Source organism: Vulpes vulpes, chromosome 12 (genome assembly GCF_048418805.1).
Source record: "Vulpes vulpes isolate BD-2025 chromosome 12, VulVul3, whole genome shotgun sequence".
Taxonomy (NCBI): domain Eukaryota; kingdom Metazoa; phylum Chordata; class Mammalia; order Carnivora; family Canidae; genus Vulpes; species Vulpes vulpes.
In genome coordinates, this window is record NC_132791.1 from 140,851,637 (window position 1) to 140,871,412 (window position 19,776).

Below are 19,776 nucleotides of genomic sequence, written 5' to 3' on the forward strand. Positions count from 1 at the left end.
AAAGGTCTCAGTGTTTGCCTTCCTGGGTCCTTTCTTAAATTGTTGCAAAATACAGAGGACATAAAATGTACCACCTTAACCAGTTTTATGGGTCAGTATTTTTGGGTGCGTTCACATTGTTGTACGATCTGTCTCCAGGGCTCTTTTCATCTTGCAAAGCTGAAACTCTGTACCCATTACACACGAACTCCCCAGCCCTTGTCTCCCCCAGCCCCTGGCCACCATCATCCTACTTTCTGTTTCTGAATTTGATGGCTCTTGGAACCTCATGTAAGTAGGACTGTCCCTTTGTGACTGACTTATTTTACTTAGTATGATGTCCTCAGGGTTCATCCGTGCTGTGGCATATGTAGGCTTTCATTCTCTTTTGTGACTGAAGAATATTCCATTGTATGTGAAAACCACACTTTGTTTCTCCATTCATCTGTGGGTGGACACTTGGGTTCTTTCCACTTCTGGGCAGTTGTGACTAATGCTGCTGCTACAAACACAGGTGTGCAAATATAGGCTTGAGTCCCTGCTTTCAGTTCTTTGAGGCATATATGGTAATTCTATTTTTAATTTTTTGAGGAAGTGCCATACTGTTTTCCACAGTGACTACACCATTTTACATTCTCATTAGCAAGCACGAGGGTTCCAATTTCCTCCCATCTTTGCTAACACTTGGAATTTTCTGGTTGGCAAGGGGGTTGATCTAAGAACTGGAACAGCCAGAGATGTTTAAGTTGATTTGTATCAGGAAAAGAAAGGCCTGGTCCTGAGCGGCTGGCAGCATGGAGATGTGACACTGAGGGACAGTTGGGGTCATGGGAGGGATACTGGGAAGGGATATTTGGAGTTCTGAGGGGTATCACGATGGGATACCCCTTTGGTGACTTTGAGAGATTGTTATAAAGACATCAACCGCTTTTCAGGTCCCCCTGTATGTTAAACTGATGTTCCCAGGTAAGAGTGTGCTGGGGCTGTCCAGGAGAGGCAGCTAGAGGTTTTGGCAAAACCATCCTGTGGGGGGATGCTTTGGTGGCTCAGTGGTTGAGTGTCTACCTTTGGCTCAGGTTGTGATCCTGGAGTCCCAGGATTGAGACCTGCATCGGGCTCCTGCATGGAGCCTGTTTCTCCCTCTGCCTGTGTCTCTGTCTCTCTCTGTGTGTCTCTCATGAATAAATAAATAAAATCTTAAAAAAAAAAAAATCCATCCTGTGGACATTGGCCAGAAAAAGCACCTAAGACAAACACCAGGTGGCCTCAGAGTCATCCGTGGCTCTGAATCCCAAGGGTGACCAAGTGATGAGTAGCAGCTGTGACATTTTGAAGGGAGTTTTTATCTAGCCAGGTTGTCTACAGGTGTGATTTCAATATTAAAAAATTTCCAGATAGGCTAGAGTTCAGAAAATGAACCACCCATGTATTCCTTTGGAGGGGAAAACTTATGTTGGATAATGTTCTCCAGCAGTGCAAGAACGGGTGTGCGTCCAGTCATGGGAAAGGACTGAGGAATGGTAGCTAACATGCCAGTTCGGTCCCAAAATCTGTGTCCAAACCTAAATGCAAAATGCCAAATCTTGTGGTCAATAAAGTAGTTTTAATGTTAAAAAAAAAAAAAAAAGTAAAAGCAGAAATTGGATCTCCACCAAAGACCAAGCAGGGGATGGAGCTGGCAGTCTGCCACACATCAAAATTCCCAGTGACCCTCCATCCCAGAGCCGAGTTTTCCAGAGCCATTCCTCACTAGGTGGAAAGTCTAGAGCCAATCCCTTGGAATGAATGTCACTCCTCCTCCCAGACACCAGCCATGGACTTGTGGGGAGCTTCCTTCTCCTGGAACCCTCAGACCAACCCTCAAAGCTGCACCCATACAGGGATCCCTCACCAAGGAGTCAGGGTAATGCGAGCAAGAAGGAGAGCTTGCTATATAGAGAGTAGAAGTTTTCCCTAGGACCCAAAGGGAAGGCCTTGGGCAGATAAACTCTTCCCTGAGGCTCCCCAATCCTCAGGGCAGCAGCCCCTTTCTCCCAGAGCACTCCCTTATTCTGACCCTGAAGTTCTTGAATTTCTTTTGGTACGTGGATTCCTTTATATTCTCTGTTTTTAAAACTGCGGGGATGGGCACCTGGGTGGCTCAGTGGTTGAGCATCTGCCTTGGGCTCAAGTCATGATCCCAGGGTCCTGGGATCGAGTCCCACATCGGGCTCCCCACAGGGAGCCTGCTTCTCCCTCTGCCTGTGTCTCTGCCTCTCTCTGTGTGTCTCTCATGAATAAATAAATAAAATCTTAACAACAACAACAACAAAAATCCAGTCCCTTAACGAGGTTCGCGTTTGTAATAGTTTTGTCATCTACCGTCACAGTGCTGTGTATTAGATCTGGACTTATCTACTAGTTACTAGTATGTACCCTCAAACTTCATCTCCCATGCACCTACCCCCAACCCCTGGTTACCACCATTCTACTCTGGGTTTTCCCAGTTTGGTCCTTTCTAGATTCTGTGTATAAGTGAGATCATATGGTACTTGTCTTTCTCTGCCTGACTTATCTCACTTAGGATCACGTAGCATCTCACTCAAAGTCCATCCATGTTGTGGCAAAAGGCAGGATTTCCTTTTTTTTCTCACAGCTGAATAGTAGTCCATTGTGTGTATAAATTTATACACCACATCTTCTTTATCCATTCATCCATCAACAGACACTTAGGTTGCTTCCACCTCTGGGGTATTGTGAATAATGCTGCAGTGAACATAGGAGTGCATGTAGCTCTCCGGGGGGCTATTTTCATTTCCTTCGGATATATATCCAGAAGTGGGATTGCTGGGTTGTATGGATTACTATTTTTAATGTTTTCTTTTAAAGATTACTTACTTATTCATGAGAGACAGAAAGAAAGAGAGAGAGACATAGGCAGAGGGAGAAGCAGACTCCCTGCAGGGAGCCCCATGCGGGACTCGATCCCAGGACCCCAGCACCACAACCTGAGCCAAAGGCAGACGCTGAACCACTGAGCCACCCAGGCATCCCTCTATTTTTAATGTTTTGAGAAAACTTTGCGTTCTTTAAAATTATTGAGGTCTTCAAAGAGAGATTTCCTTTATGTGGGTTATATCTAGTGGATGCTAGTTACTATATTAGAAAATGAAACAAAGGTATTTTAAAGATTTATTTATTTGTTTGTTTATTTATTTATTTATTTTAAAGATTTATATATTCATTTTGGGGCACCTGACTGGCTCAGCTGGTAGAGCATGCAAGTCTTGATCTCAGGGTCGTGAGTTCAAGCCCCGGGTTGGGTGTAGAGCTCACTTAAAAAAAAAAAAAAAAGGATTTATTTATTCATTCTTTTAAAATTAATAACCTCACATGTGAAAGAAATAAACTTTTACAAAAATAACTATGTTTTCCAAAAGAAAAGCATGTTAGTGAGGAGTGTGACACCGTTTCACAGTTTTGTGAATCTCTTTAATGTGTGGCTTTAATAGAAGACCACTGCATTCTCATACCTGCTGCGTCTGCATCGGGTCTCTGGCGGTGGCTTGTTTTGGTTGAAGTCTGCAAAGAAAATCTAGGTTGCGCTGATAGGTCATTGGAAAAGGAGACCTCACAGAGCCCCTGAAAGGGACTGTAGACTACACTTTGAGAAATGCTGATTTAATGCTGTCTATGTGGGTCTCTGCTCACTTTTTGGAAAGCCACACCCCTAACCTCAGGCCCATCATGTCTTCCCAGAATGAGTCCTTAAACATGGTTCTTCGAGCTCAGGTAACATGGGGGGACCGCACTTAGGCGAGGCGAACTGTGCTGGCCATTGGACTCCTTGGGATCCCCTCTGGTGACACTCTCCAAGCAAAGTTGCCTAGGGCAGTGACCCAGGCACAGATGCAGCTGTTCCCAGGTGTTTGATGAGGAGCCTTATATGCACAGTTCCTGGTGCTCTTTAGACCATAAAAAGGGAGCTGTTTCCTTACTGCCTGGTACTTTGCAAGGCAGACCAGCCCCTCCAAGGCCAAATCTGTGCCCGGGGTGGCCTGGAGGAATTCTGTGTGGCTGTGAGTCTGCTCCCTGTGCATGCAGCGGGCACTGCTCACCTGCCCCCCACCCCCCCGCGCCATTTTTGTCCCTTCTTGAGAGCCAGGGCAGAGCCTAGCATTGGAGGCCCCTGTCAGGCAGCATCAGTGGGCCATTTGGGGGCAAAGTTGTGACAACAGATTAGTAGATTATTCTTGGGGGAACACCTGGGTGGCTCAGTAGTTGAGCATCGAGTCCCACATCGGGCTCCCTTTAAGGAGCTTGCTTCTCCCTGTGCCTGTGTCTCTGCCTCTCTCTCTCTCTCTGAGTCTCTCATGAATAAATAAAATCTTTAAAAAAAAAAATGGCCTTGGGGAGAGGGCTGGGGAGGACACCTAGGAGGCCAGCAGTGCCCCAGGTCCTCGGGACCATGACATAGCCTAAAGCAGCACAAGCATTCTTGGGCCTAGGTGGGGTCAAAGCAAAGAAATTATAGCAATAAAATGTGCAATAACCTCTGTCCGGCTGGTTTTCCCTGTTCCTGCTTCTCATAACTCACAGCCCTGGGACCTTCAGAAACCCCACCCCAGCTGGAATTCACGGGGTAGGCGGTGGCATGACTCACAGTTACCCAAAGCACAGTGAGCAGGGCCACATCTGCCTTCCTGGGGGGACCCACCTCCCCATCCCCTTCTTTCCATCTCCCCGCTTGCCCCCTCCCAAGCAGCAGCTGAATGAACCCGGACAACAGCAGCCCAGAGAGCTGGAGCCACTGTCAGCAGGCAGGGCGCCCACGGTGACCTCGAGGGCACAGGGATGTGGAACCCAGGCTATGGGAAGAACATTCTGCATCTTTCCAGACCTGCCCCAGCTTCTGGGGTTAATAAGGGTCTTCCTGGTCCTTCCCAGATGGAATGGCCTCTCCTGGCCTGGATAGGAAGGGAAGGGGAAGACAGGGCAGGGCTGGTAGGGGTGCAAGAGCCCAAGCAATCAGGGACGCCTGGGTGGCTCAGTGGTTGAGCATCTGCCCTCAGCTCAGAGGGTGATCCCAGGGTCCTGGGATTGAGTTCTGCATGGGGCTCCCCCCAGGGAGCCTGCTTCTCCTTCTGCCTGTGTCTCTATCTCTTTTGGGTCTCTCATGAATAAATAAATAAAATCTTTAAAAAAAGAGCCCAAGCAGTCAGGCAGTCCAGAGTTTTCAAACTTTGCTTGGGCCACAGAACTACTTTTGGGGATCATCCTAGTTTGCTGTGGGTGGCCAGCAGAATTGTCCTGTCGAGAGCCGGGCCGCCTGAAGCATTGCTGAGTCTTCTGGCCTCTCGCTTGTTTGCCATCAGCCCCAAGATCTTGAGGAAACACGGTTTGGTAACTACCAGTGAGGCTCATGGGCCCATTTCACAGATAGGGAAGCCGATCCCAAGAGGGAAGATGTCTCTTGCCCACCGACTGTGTGTCGGGGGTTAGGTAGAACTGGGATCTGGTGCTTTCTGCAGGAGACTAGCAAGTATATGTCATGGGAAGGGGTACACGCTGAGCAGGGGCTGGTGTTGGGGCCGCAGCTCGCAGAGGGGCAGGCCAGCCTGTGGCACGGACAGAAAAGGAAGGATAAATCTGTCCTCTCTCCTTCTCCTGTGGCCATAAGTCCAGCCTCTGACCATGGCAGTAACCACCCCTCCACTTCCACCCGTGGACCTTGCCCTGCCCTTCCCTCCCTGCGCCAGGAAAGGGGAGCCTCAGCCCTGTGACACCTGGGCCTTCGAAGACCCTAGAATAGAGGCCCTTTGACTTCTCCCTTTCCTAGGTTCCCAGCCTCCTCCTGCCATAGGGAGGGTGGGCTGCATTTTTGCACATTCCTGAGAAACAGTTTGTGTTCCGAGATCCCATGCATCCAGGCCCTGGTGACCATGAGGCCTAAATCCCGGGTTTTCCAGAAACAGAGGTCATGGCTTTTGTCACATTCTCAAATGGGCCTGTGGTCCAAAAAGAAGTCATCACCCCTGCATCAGGAGGGAAGGGGTCTTGCAGAGGAGAGTTGGGGATGGAAGGAAGGGGTGGGTGGGGAGAGCTGTGTCAGGGATATTCTCCCCTGCTGGAGCCTTTACATGTTACCTGGTTTTATTTCTCTCGCCTACTTGTGATGGAGGGTCCCTGGCTCCATTTTACAGATGAGGAAACTGAGACTCAGTGACATGAGGTAGCTTGCCCCAGACACAGCCCTGAGGGATGGATCAAGCCGGGGCAGGGACAGAGGCCCAAGGTGGTGTTGTATTTGGTTCTACACCGGCCTTCAGCTCTGGAACCTGGCAAAGCCGGCACTTTAGAAGCCTCCCTTGTGAGCATCCGCACCAGACCCCCGAGCCTCCGCATCTAGGTCCCCAGGAAATTATTTCAGTGGCCAGAGAACCTGACGCAGGGCTTCTCCCCTCTGAGGGTCATTCTTGGGCCCTCCTGTCCATTCCTCTCTAACGAAGAGGGAGCAAAGTGCCCTCACAGTGGCAGGTGGGACCTGGCTGGAGGGTAGGCTTAGGAAGGCTCCCAGCCAGGGCAGAGGGCACGGAGCCCAGCCCCCTCCGGGTCCACCCAGCAAAGACCCTTGCTTTCTTTGTCCTTAGAAATGTCAGCCCCCAGGACTCCTGGGTGGCTCAGTGGGTGGAGCATCAGCCTTCAACTCAGGTCGTAACTCCAGGGTCTCAGGATCGAGTCCCACATCAGGCTCCCCGCAGGGAGCCTGCTTCTCCCTCTGCCTGTGTCCTGCCTCTCTCTGTGTGTGTCTCTCATGAACAAATAAATAAAGTCTTAAAAAAGTGTGAGCCCCCAAACCTCAGGGCAGCATCTCTACCCTCCAGGCTACCTCCTGCCCAACTCACTCCAGTGGTAAATAAGGCAGAGCAATCCCAAAACAGGCCCCGGCTGAGGCATAGGCCCACCCCACCATTCCTGAAATTCTTTTTAAAAACATCTTTATTGGGGCACCCCAGTGGCTCAGTCCATTTAAGCGTCTGCCTTCAGCTCAGGTCATAGTCTCAAAGTCCTGGGTTTGAGCCTCACATCAGGCTCTCTGCTTACCCAGGAGTCTGCTTCTTCCTCTCTCTCTCAAAAAACTAAAAGTAAAATTTTTTTAAAAATAATAAAAATTAGGGAACCCTGGGTGGCGCAGCGGTTTAGCGCCCGCCTTTGGCCCAGGGCACGATCCTGGAGACCCGGGATCGAATTCCATGTCGGGCTCCCGGTGCATGGAGCCTGCTTCTCCCTCTGCCTATGTCTCTGCCTCTCTCTCTCTCTCTCTCTCTGTGTGTGTGTGTGTGTGTGTGTGTGACTATCATAAATAAATAAACATTAAAAATAATAATAATAATAATAAAAATTAGGGCACCTGGATGGCTCAGTTGGTTGAGCATCTGCTTTTGACTCAGATCATGATTCCAGAGTCGTTGGATCGAGCCCCATGTCAGGCTCCCTGCTCAGCAGGAAGCCTACTTCTCCCTCTCTTCCCCACTCGTGCTCTCTTGCTATCTCTCTCTCTCTCAAATAAATAAAATCTTTTAAAAAAATTTTAAAAATCTTTATTATATGTGATTTTTTTCTTTCATTGTTATTGGGATGTAAACTGAGCAATGTGTGAGTTCAAGGCATACAGCATAACGATTGACTTACATATGCTATGAAATGATGACCACAGTAAGTTAACATCTTCTCGTGTAGTGAGGGGGGGAATAAAAGAAAAAATATGGTTTTTTTCTTTGTGATGAGAACTTTTAGGATGGGTACTCCCTTAGCATTTTTCACATCTCCTACACCGCGGTGTTAACTCCAGTCTCTTGTTAAACATTCCGGGCCTCAGTTTCTTCACCTGTAAATTGGGAATTGCAATGGCCAGCCTACTCGCCTTACAGGGATTTCTAAGAATCACACGGGGAAGGTGTTTGGAAAAGTTCAGGATTCCCCACCGAAATAACTGGGAGTGAACCTGTGCCGGGACTCACCCATCAGTCACACATTTGGTGTCCTCAGGGTGCTGGTCCTGGCCTGGGAGCCTTCCTCCTCTGGGCTGTGCTGGGGCAGCTCTGCCTGTGGCTTGGGAGCCTAGGGGCCCATAGGGTAAGGGCAGCAAAAGTGGGTGATGCTTGACTTCCCTGCCCACCCTTGGTGGGCCCCTTGGTCCTCAGGGTGGGCTGGGCCCAGGAATATTTTCGTTCCTATCTTTGTCTGGTCCAGGCAAGGTACCAAGCTAGGAATAGGAACCACAGCTTCACCCAAGGACAACAGAAAATGCTTTGCTTCTCTAAAGCAGTTAGCGCTGCTTCAAGCTTCCACCAACTTGACTGGTGGGGAAGTCAAGCTTTAGTTATGTTTGGGGAGCCTGCCCTTTCCCTGGGTTGTACAAGAATCTTGGGTTTTACACAGTCCAGAACATTTGGAGTAGGGCCCCTGGGTCCTGATCTACCCTGGTGACTGTTGTTGGCCAAGTCTATGGGGTCCCTTGCTGGTTGGGCAGGGGCATCTGCAGAGGCTCCCAGCTGGGGCTGTCAGTGTGTGGTGCCCCCCCAAACCCTTGTCCCTCCTCGGGCCTGGAGACCCTCTGCCTCTACCCCAACCACCTGTTGTCCTTTCTAAGGGAGCCCTAGTGGTGCTTTCTTCTGGGTGCCTGGCAGCTTCTTTTAATCCCACAATCCAGAACCACCACCGCCACCAGCCCCTGAGACAAAGGAACACCAAAGTTGGGTCAGCTGTAGAAGGAGCAGTAAAAATGATGGCAGAAGCATGGGAAAAACAAATAAATATCAGTACATGATCCTATCACAGAGCTGGAGGATTTACTCTGCATGCAGGTTCCAAAATTTGCCCTCCCTATGTGGAAAAGCAGCCACTACTACCATGGCCAGTACTACCATGCTGGTACCTTTGGCTTCGTACTGGTTTCCAGGGGAGGAGGATGGAGGGTGAGTCTTCATCCAGAGGTTGGAGGGCTTGGGACATGCATGCGCTGGGAAGGCATCTTAGAGGGGCTTCCATGGCCCTCTGGACAAGTTCTGTAGATGCTTCCTTGCAGCTGGGAAACCTTCTTGGGGATAGGGGGTCTCCCCCCTGGTTAGGGTGCTGGAGGAGGGGGTGCTAAGCCACCCACAGGGAGCTGTTCTGGGCATGTTGGATGGGACTCGAGAGTAAGGCCTGGCCACCCCTGACCTCTGGGTGACCTCTCTTGCAGGACCTGGGCATGGAGTCGACCTCTCTGGATGACGTTCTATACCGCTATGCCAGCTTCAGGAACCTGGTGGACCCCATCACACACGACCTCATCATCAGCCTGGCGCGCTACATCCACTGCCCCAAGCCGGTAGGGCAGCTGTGGTCAGAGCCAGCCAGGTCTGGGGGTGTGAGGCGGGTGCCTTTCTGGCCAGAGCAGCTCAGTGTCCAAGGAGGGCTGGTGGCTATGGCCCGGGGAGGCCCAAAGAGGACAAGCCACCTCAAGTGGGCAGCCAGCCAGCGGGCTTGAGGTGCCCACCCTGTCCTAAGGCTCAGCACCCATGGCAGGGTCTCACATGGGCACCATCAGCCCACGTTTTGGTTTTTGTTTGGCCTCCCAGTGTATTAAATCCAGATTCCTTGCCAACATTTAAAACTCAGAATATTTCACACATGCTCCATATTCAGCTCCCCTGGAAAACGGGAAGCTCCAGCAGCATGGAGCCTTCATTCCTATAGGACAGGAGCTGAGTAGCTCCACCCTGGAGCTTTTCCCTCCCATCCCTCAATTTCCAGCAGCTTCCAAAAGAAGCACTTCCCCTGTGGCAGGGACAGGAAGCCAGAGCAGGACCCAGGAGCGCCTGAGGGAAGCTTCTGCTTTCAGAGGAGGATTTAGGATAGGAGGGAGGAGGTGACTGTCAAACCCACCTCCTCACTTGGCCTAAGCACAGACTTGAACCTGGTTGCTCAGGGGGGCTCCATTGCTCTGAAGCTGGGCCTCCATCTGGGCCTTCATCTAGGGCCTTCTCTCTGGCTTCTGGGGCCGTCTGGCACCAAGACTTAGGTGAGGAGCCAGCTCTGAAGGGCTGGGAGCCAGTTGGGGCCAAGCACGGGGTGGGTTGGGGTTGGTGGTGAGATGCCGCAGAAGCCAGGAACGCTGAGCTCAAATATGTGATGGTAAGAAAAAGCTGGTAGTGGGGTTGGCAGGCTGGGGAAGAGCGGCTGCTGCCAGGAGCTGTAGGAGAATCAGCTGGGCCTGGAATCACCTCCACTTCTCATTCAGATTGTACCTGGCTCAGCCCAGGGAAGCTGGGAGCAGCGTCTGTAGGCTTCGCAGGTGCCAGACCTCTGCCTTTTTCTGGAACGGGATTTGAGATGCCCACAGGTGAAGGGGTGACAGATCACAGGGCCCTCAAAGCAGCTCCATAGGAGAGATGTCATTTTTATGCACATTGTAGAGTTGGGGAAGACCAAATTCAGGTAATGACATAATCCGATGAAGGTGACCCCCACAGGTATGATCTGGGCCTCAGTTCTGGGCAGGGTGCGGGCGCTGTCAGTGCTCTGGTGGGGCTGGTAGGGCTGCATCGGGGCCAGACGAGGAGGCCCGTGGGGGAGCGGGAAGGAGAGATGGCCCCAGGGGTTCTGTCTGGACTGAGCTCCATCCCCTCCGGCGGGGTGGGGACCACGGGGTGGGGGGGGCGGCACACCCGGGTTGTCTGCGCTCAGGCTGCTACAACACGTTACCACTGACAGGAGGCCTTGTAAACAACAGTAATGTCTTGCTCCCAGTTCTGGAAGCCAGGAATCCAGGGTCAGGGCGCCCACATGGCGCGGTTCTGGTGAGAGCCCTCTTCCAGGTTTGCAGACGGCCGCCTCCTCTTGGTGGCCTCATGGTGGGGTGGAAAGCAAGCCAGGTGGCTCTCTGGCTTCTTCGTTTAACCCTTGTGACCTCTTCTAATCCTGCTTAACCCCCTAAAGGCCCCACCTCCAGACACCATCACACCAGGATGGGGTCCCCCCCACAGGTTGGGGTGACAGAGTCAGACATTAGGTCCACGGCATGCGTGTTGCTTTCTCAGGTCACTTAATTAGCTGAACTTTGTTTTCTTCAACTCCAAAGGCACATGACAACACCCTCCCCTGTAGAGCCATTTTGAGAGTTCAGTGAGCTGATTCAGGAGAAGCTTCCAGAAGCTCAGGCATTTGTACCATGTACATGGAAGCTAAGGTTTACCTAGTCACTGAGCACCCACCGTGTGCCAAGCAGGGTGCTCAGACTTAGCAGGTCCGTGGTGAGATCCTGAGGCAAGGTTGTGGGCTCAGAGTCTTGGAGAATTAGGGGCCGGCCTCTGATTTCCAGATTTCCAGAGCCAGCCAGTGGTGTCAGCCCTGTTGGAGCCCGGCCCTGTTGGAACCAGCCAGGCTGGTTCCCCTAACTATACCCATAGGCCAGGTGGCAGGAGAGGCCCTTCAAAAGGACTCTCCTGGTTGTGGTTGAGGCCAGGGTGGGAGGTCCTGACTCTGGGGCCCCCAAACTGGTGTTAGGGGTAGCGCTGGCCCCCACCCCAAAACGTGAGCTGGCTCGGGGCTGGCCAGGAATTCTGTTCTTAGCTCTTTCATCTGAGAAGCCCAGATCATTCCAAGTGTGGGCTTTGAGGTTACTATAGACAGAGATGCCAAGACTCTCAGCTAGGAGGCAGCGTTTCCCTCAGCTATGACATGAGACAAATAAGTAGACCTTCCTGGTCCAATCTGTTTCAGCACCCAGCAGACAAATAACCCCACAACTAAGATGACCCCCTCAAATGAGTCCCAACCTACCAAAAGCCCTCTCCTGTGTGCCAGCTGGATGTGGGCCCAGGCCCTAGAAAATGTGGGTCTGTGTGTGTCCCCAGAAGAAGGACAGTCAAAACCCCATTGCGCCCATGACTCTGTGCTGATGAATCCATAGCCAAGCTTCAAGCTCAGAAGTCACCCACCTCTTTTTTTTTTTTTTAAGATTTTGTTTATTTATTCATGAGAGAGACAGAAACGTAGGCAGAGGAAGAAGCAGGTTCCCTGCGGGGAGCCTGATGTGGGACTCGATCCCAGGAACCCAGGATCACGCCCTGAGCCGAAGGCAAATGTTCAACCACTGAGCCACCCAGGTGCCCCATTTAGCGGGCAATTTGAGAGACTCCTTCCTTCCCTGCACCCCAGCTCCAGCCCTACACATCCCTTCATGTCTACAGTCAGGGTCCCCACAAGCAGACGCTAAAATGAGGGTGTGTGTACAGCGATTTGTTGGGGAGGTGCCCCGGGGAAGCCAGGCCAGCCCAGGCTCCATCCTGGGGAGGGCAAGCAGCTTCCACCTGGTTCCTCAAGGCAAAGGGGCTGGGCTTTCAAACCTCCACACTGGCCAGAGTGAGGGGCTCTCCCTGAGGAGGTAAGTTCCCAGGCACTCCTGTCTCCTGATCAGGTCTTGATCTCAGAGTCCTGGGATCGAGTCCTGCATCAGGTTCCCCACAGCAAGCCTGCTTCTCCTTCTGCCTATGTCTTTGCCTCTCTGTGTGTGTCTTACATAAATAAATACACAAAATCTTAAAAAAAAAAAAAAAAAGGTGGGCACCCACCACAGAGCAGGACAGGTGCTGGTCCTCCGGGCAGAAGTACACCAAAGAAGGGAGAGTCACAAAATTGGAAAAAGTGGATCCAAGTGATTTGAATGGAGCACCCATGTTGTCCACCACAACCAGCAAGTCCCAACGGCCCTCATTCCCTAGTGTGTTGGGGTCTCTCAAAGGCCCTTCTGGTCCCCACATCCTCCTCCTTGAGGCTACTGGCAGAGCCTCCAGTGGGACTCTGGGCCTCCACTCCTGCCTCCCTGCCCTCTGTGCTCTGAGAGCAGCCAGAGAGGAATCTGCAAGGTCAATTGGATCACCTAAGTACCTCTCTGGGAAACCTTCCATTGTGTCATAGTTTCACTAAAACCCAAACTCCTTTTTTTTTTTTTTTTGAAGATTTTATTTATTTATTCATGAGAGACACACAGAGAGAAGCAGAGACACAGGCAGAGGGAAAAGCAGGCTCCCTGCAGAGAGCCCAATGTGGGACTCGATCCCAGGACCCGGGGATCATGACCTGAGCTGTAGGCAGATGCTCAACCACTGAGCCACCCAGATGCCCCCTCTCAGAACCTTCAGTGACCAGCCTAGCTCACACGGCTCTCCCATGCCCTGTTTACGGCTTCATTTCACTCACTGGTCTCCCACGCAATCTTGCTTATTTATTTGTCAGCTAACATATTGTCTGCCTTCCCCACAAGACTATCAGTTCCAAAGGGACAAGAGATGGCATCTGTCTTGCTCACAACTACATCTTGCATCACGCAGGGCCCTGGCGGGAAGCAGGCCAACACATTCCATTGTGAATTTTTGAGAGTTTAATAATGGGACTCTTTCCACGGTTGTGGGCAGGAGAAAGGAAACCAGTGGGGGATATTGAGACACCCAAAGACAAGCGGCAGCAGGAAGTTGTTACCACAGAAAGGGCCTTGGGTGCAAGCCATGACACCAGAGCCATGAGAACACTTTTTCCAGCACTGTGCTGTATTTTTCTATTGCTGTGTAACAAATGACCCCAGAATTTAGTGGCTTAAAACAATAGACATTAATCATTGTGTAGTCTCTGTAGCCTAACCTAGGTAATTCTAGCTTAGGGTCCCTCGCGACAGCGGCCAGGGCTGCAAATATCTACGGGTTTGGTGGACAGTGGCAGGCCCCCTTCTGGGCTGGCACACCCCCTGGCTGCTGGCAGAAAGCCTCAGTTTCTTGCCACATGGGACTGTGGCATAGGACCGCTGGAGCTTCCACACACACATCGTGGCAGCTGGCTTATTATCCCAGAGCAAGTGATCCAAGAAAAGAGCAAGGCAGACACACACCTAGATCTTCTACGACCTAGCCACATCCTAGGTCACCCAGATCAACCCTGATAAGGCGCCCAATCTCCCCAGACTTGCACCATACTCCCCTCTCCTTACTTTTCCTTTTCCATGGGTGGGGGAGGAAAAACTGCAGAATTAATTCCACACACTGCCTTTTTTTTTTTTAATATTTTATTTATTCATGAGAGAGAGAGGCAGAGACACAGGCAGAGGGAGAAGCAGGCTCCCTGCAGGGAACCAGATGGGAGACTTGATCCCAGGATCCCAGGACCATGCCCTGAGCCAAAGACAGACGCTCAACCACTGAGCCACCCAGGCGTCCCACACCCTGCCTGTGAGCCTGCGGTGTGGACTGGGGCTCTGTTGCCAGGAGCACAAGTCCAGGGGCACTGCCTCAAGCTGGGAAGAGAATTTATCCTGATACCATGGGGTCTTCTTGGGCCCCCAAACAGCCGCGCTTGGAGGAGGGGCTAGAGGTACAGATGAACTGCAGTAGCAGACATCGCTCCATCCCTTTTCTGGGCTGCACCACCCCGGCCCACACTCTGCCTTCCCCAGGGCTCCCCGTGGGTGTCTAGACCCTGAGCAGGCGGGGGGGGGGGGGGGGGGGGGTGTCTGGTCTGCAGGAAAGGTCTGATTGGCTGCCTCTGCCCATGCCTGCTTCTGGACCAATCTGCTGCAGCTTGGGCTGGGGTCTGGCTGCACCGAGGGGCCTGCGGGTGCGCTCAGGGCGCGTGCAGGGCCCACGGACCAGGTAACTTGCGGTCCCGGTGGGCCGACATCTCCGCCAAGGTTGCGCAAGGGGCCCGTGGCTACTGTTTCTGGAAACCACGCAGAAACGACACTTCCTCCTCCTCCTCTGCCTCCACCGTGCCCTTCCAGCCCCTGCCTCCGCCACGCTCTCCTGCTCCAGCGCCGAGCCAGCCCTGCTTTGTCCTCTTCTCCGCGGGAGGGGGGTGGGTTTCGAAAAATCCAGGGAGTTGGGGGGAAATTAGAGGGGCTTGCTTAAGGCTTTTGCGGGTGCAAATGATAGAAACACTTGGAACCCACCAACCAAAAGATTGATCACCGTGGGGGGAGGGGGACTTGGGCGGCTCAGTTGGCTGAGCGTCCGCCTTCGGCTCGACAGGATCGAGCCCCGCCCGCATCGGGCTCCTGCGCAGCTTGGTTGGGGGAGAGGGGTCTGCTCCCTCTCCCTGTGCCCTTGCCCCCCTGCTCATGCTCGCGCTCTCCCAAATAAATAAACACATAAAATCTTTTTAAGAAAAGATTTATCACTGGGAGGGCAGCGCAGGGCGAGATGGCCGGTTAGGAAGGATGCCAGCCGCAGAGCCGGCTTTGCGTCCTGATCCCATCCCACAAGCTCGTGGGGCCTCAGTTCCCCCACTGGCAAAGCGGGGATCACAGGAGCGCGGGTTTCATGGGGTTGTGAGCTCCAGGACTGCGAGGAGCTGGTGCGTGCCGCCCGCACAGGCGACGCGTCCCGTAGCAGATGCGCGCTGGGTGTCGGCTGTCGTTCACGGAGCCCAGACAGACGGAGGGGAGGACACCGGCTCACGGCGTGTCTCAGGTCGGCTGTGAGGTGAGCGTGTCTGTTGTCCCCGTCGCTGAGGGAACAGGCTTGCTCGGTCTCCGGCCGGAACGGCCCTGCGCGGTCCGCCCCTTGCCTCGCCTTGCACCCCGCTGCCCCCTTGCGGCGGTGCCCGCGCCCTGCGGCGGCTGCTTTGCCGCCTTTTCCTCTTTGTTTCTTGGTCCGCCGCCCAGCTGCTCGCGCCCAGAGGGTGGCCCCGGACTTTGGAAGCCCTGGGAAGTGGTTGGAGGAGGAGCGGAGGCTGACGAGCTCGGTTCTCAGCTTTGGAGCGGGTGCTGTGGGAGAGTGACCCTGTTCTGGGCGCCCGGGTGGTCTGGGGAGTGGGGCTGGGCTGACCACCCAGTCCCACCCCCCTTCATCCTTGTCTCTGAACTGGTTGGAACTGGTGCTTCTCCACCCTGGAGACACTGGGGAATCATCTGTGGAGCTTTTTTAAAAAAAATCCCTTGGGGATCCCTGGGTGGCTCAGCAGTTGAGCTTGAGCGTCCGCCTTCGGCTCAGGGCGTGATCCCGGGGTGCTGGGATCGAGTCCCACGAGTTCCCTGCAGGGAGATTGCTCTCCCTCTCCCTGTGTCTTTGCCTCTCTCTCTGTGTGTGTCTCATGAATAAATAAATAAAATCTTAAAAAAAAAAATTCTTGCATGCATGCTGCCCACCCATGCTGGTGGGGCCCAGTCAGTGCACCATCTCTGCTGTCACATCCCATCCTCCCTTTGGCCTCCAGAGTTGGCCTTCACCCTGGCCCCCACCATGACCGCCCCTCCCTGAGCCTCTTCTGGCCAAGGCCTCCTCACTGGAGTCCCTCCAATCCTTCTTTTCATTGGTGCCCATGGCTACACTGTGCCTTCATTCATCCCTTTGGGCCTGGTGTGGCCTCTTCCTGGCCCTTGCTTTATCCCCAATTCCTTCCGTGGCCACGGGGTTTAATCGGAGGGTGATGATGTCTTGAGCCCCAGCCTCACAAATCCCTCAGGAGGGGTCCACGTGGCTGCAAATGAGCCAGTTATTCCCCTGTCCTGCCTTCTCCTCCCCTTCTCTCCTGGAGCCCCTTGCCTTCTCTCCAGGTCCCCAGCCCTAAGCCTGGATCCTTCCTCATCCCCACCCTGCCCATACCTGCTCCATCCTGAGCACTGTTGGTCAAGTGTGGTGGCCCCCGTCACTTTCAGGGCTTTCTGCAGGCCTGGCAGGGAGCCCCAAACTGCACAAAGCAGTTGAGGGCCAGGCCCATCTGGCCCTGAACTGCTTTGTTGGAGGGACAGTCCCAAAATGCAAACTGTTCTCTCTTGGAGCCCCTGCCCGCTTCTCCTGCTTCCCTTCACATACACTCAGAACAAATCTAGAATCAGAACATGGCAACTCAGGTCACCAGGTCGCCTAAAGTGACAGGTGACATCAGACAGGCAGGCGTAGGCAAGAGGAAGTGAGGTTCTTGGAGAACCAGAGACCATTGCTGTCTATACCAATTCCATTCAGGTTTGAGCCTCTGTTTCCTGGATCCCTGCTCAGAAGCTTCACCTCTTTGGATACTCAACACCTACCTCTTCCCTCTCCTATCTCTGCCCTCAGGGTCTTGTAGCCTTTCCAACAGCCCCAGTCCTGCTGTCTATTCTTCAGTTCCCTCCTCTGTAAAATGGGGATAATGAAAGTAGTTCTGCTCTGGGGTGTTGTGGGAATTCCGTGAAGTCCTAGTGTATTGTCCATGTGCAGCAACCCAGGTGACAGACGATAGAGGGTTGAACTAAAGTGGTGGCCATGGAGGTGGTGAGAGGTGAGCAGACCCTCCAGATTGCCACCTGCTCCCGCACCTGTAACAACACCACCCCAACACCCAAACCTTTGCACATTTCCTCCTCACTCAGGAGATGCCTCTTATATCGTCTTTCCTCTTTCCATACAAAAATCATAAACCTATCAGCCCTTAAAAGCCCAATTCATAGGTGCCTGGGTGGCTCAGTCTGTTAAGCATCTGCCTTCAGCTCAGGTCATGATCCCAGAGTCCTGGGATCAAGTTCCCCATCGGATTCTGCTCGGTGGGGAGTCTGCTTCTCCCTCTGCCCCTCCTCTGTTTGTTCTCTCCCTCTCCCTCTCTCTCTCTATCTCAAAAATAAATAAAATCTTAAAAAAATAAAATAAAGGCCCAACTCACTTGGGAGGAATAATCCTCCTTTTCCCTGCCAGGGCATTCTTTGAGAGCTTACTGTGTGCTGAGCCAGTCACAGCACTCCACAAGGAGTGACTCATTTTGTCCTCAGAAAATCCCCTGTGAGTTGGGTTCTGTTATCCCTTCATACAGGAGGATTGAAGGTCACGTGACTTCCCAAGGTCACAGAGGAGGTAACGAAGCAAGGGTTCAAATCTACGGTTTGGCTCCGAGTCCATGCTCTTACCTACTCAGTATGCTGTGTCTCCATTAGCACGGTGATGATGGTAGCAACCATCAGGCTGGCCTTTACTGAGCGCCCACTGTGTGCCAGGCACTGGATGCGGGTTAATGGTTGAACCTCACCGGATCCAGGTTTCTCTCCAAATGCGGGTTTGCCTCTGAGCCCTGGCACTTGCTGGCTCTTGGCTCTTAGCACTGGGCCACTGGGCAGGAGTGCATGCTGTTGGCCCCCCACCCCCGGGGCTTGGTGACTGTCTATTGACAGCCCTCTCATGGCTCATGGGACAGAGGTGGGGTCTCTCTAGCATGTCTTTGCCACACCCTTTCACCCAATGTAAGTTTGTTAGGGCCACCATGACAAAATACCACTTAAACAACAGAAATGTATTTTCTCCTAGTTGTGAAGGCTGGAAGTCCAGGATCAAGGTGTTGGCAGGACTGGTTTCTTAAAGGCCTCTCCTTGGCTTGAAGATGGCCGTCTCCTCCAGGGTCCTCACATGGCCTTCCCTCTGTGCGTGTGTGTGTCCTATGGGCTTTTCATGAGGACACCAGTCATATTGGATTAGGGCCCACCCAGAAGATGAATGAATTGCACTGGAAAAGACTTGGACTCCTCATTCATTAAGTTTTCCCACTGGAGGCATCATATAAATATTTCCCTTTGCTATGTGAAATACAAGAGAGAGAACAACTTCTAGGACAATTGCCTAGAATAATTGCCGGGCACCTGGTAGGGGCTCAGTCAACATTTGTGGAGCAATGAATGAGTAGAATGGCCCTGGCCTCTGGGGAGAGCCTGGGACCATGATGAATCCTGGCTCAGGGGTCAGCCAGCACTCAGCTCTGGTCAATTGTTGTCAGATTGCCTGGAATTTAGGGTTTTATATAAATCTCAGTTGTGCCATGAAAGCAGCTAATTCACAGAAATTGGAGCCGTGGTGCATTTTAGTTTGCGACCAATGGCTTTCTGCTAAGGGGGGGCCCCCTGAGAGCCAACAGAACAAACAGGCCTCCCCCAGCTCAGCCTGGGGGTGCGCCCTTCCCGTGGAGACAGGAAGCTGAAGTTGAGGGCCTGGTGTCCCCTGCCTGTCCCAGGGAACTCAGGGTCCTGCCGCCTGTGGTTGCCTCTGCAGGAAGGCGACTCGCTGGGCGCCATGGAGAAGCTGTGCCGGCAGCTGACATACCACCTCAGCCCCCACTCCCAGTGGAGGCGGCACCGGGGGCTGGTGAAGAGGAAGCCGCAGGCCTGGTGAGTCTCTGTCACCTGAGCTGGATCTACCCTGCCTCCCCTTCCCCCCCTTCCCCTCCTTCCCCCCTCCTCTGGCCTGGTGTCCAAGGGCAGCCCAAAGGGGATCCATGGCTGGCTGGGCATGCGGCACACAGCACTCCCTCCCAGCGCTGAGGGAGGGGCTGGAACCAGAGCGGTTGTCTTGGAAGGTGCCTGAAGGAGGTGAGCTTGAAGGAGAACTCAGGGTTGGGGGAGAGAGCAGCCAGGGGAGCATTCCCCTGAGGGGAGCTGCTCGTGGGGCCCTGGTCTGGATTGGGAGCTGGGGACTATGGGCCCGTTCAGGAGGGATGGGAAGACATGATTGGGCACTGCCACTGAATCCGCCACTTCTCCTGAATGTCTCCTACGGGGACTCAGACCCCAGCCATGCCCCTGGGCCACGTGGCAGTGAGAACCCTCAAAGGTTTTATGCCCCCCTGAAGATTGGGGGGGCACATGGGACACAGAACCAGCGGGCATAGCACCTTTGGAAGCAAGTGAAAGGGAGCCTGGAAGTCAGGCTTTCTGGAGGGAGTACCCCTGCCTTTCTTGCAAAGGACCATGGGGCAGAGTGGCTTGTGTCCTTCCCACAGGCTGGGCAGGGGCAGGGCTGCCCTCCCTTGCTGGCGAGAGCCCTGGTTCCTCTG

At 53.1% G+C, this 19,776-nt stretch overlaps 1 protein-coding gene across 2 annotated transcripts in view; it reads left to right on the plus strand.

Moving 5' to 3' along the window:
* Positions 1 to 19,776, plus strand: part of LRRC75A (leucine rich repeat containing 75A) — a 43,603-nt gene that overhangs the window by 20,280 nt on the left and 3,547 nt on the right. Inside the window, exons 2-3 of one of the 2 annotated variants that reach the window (XM_072730409.1) lie at positions 9,203 to 9,331; positions 18,996 to 19,111. In XM_072730409.1, the coding sequence (XP_072586510.1) occupies positions 9,203 to 9,331; positions 18,996 to 19,111 (245 nt within the window). The remainder of the gene's footprint in view (positions 1 to 9,202; positions 9,332 to 18,995; positions 19,112 to 19,776) is intronic. The other variant, XM_072730408.1, reaches the window with a different exon arrangement.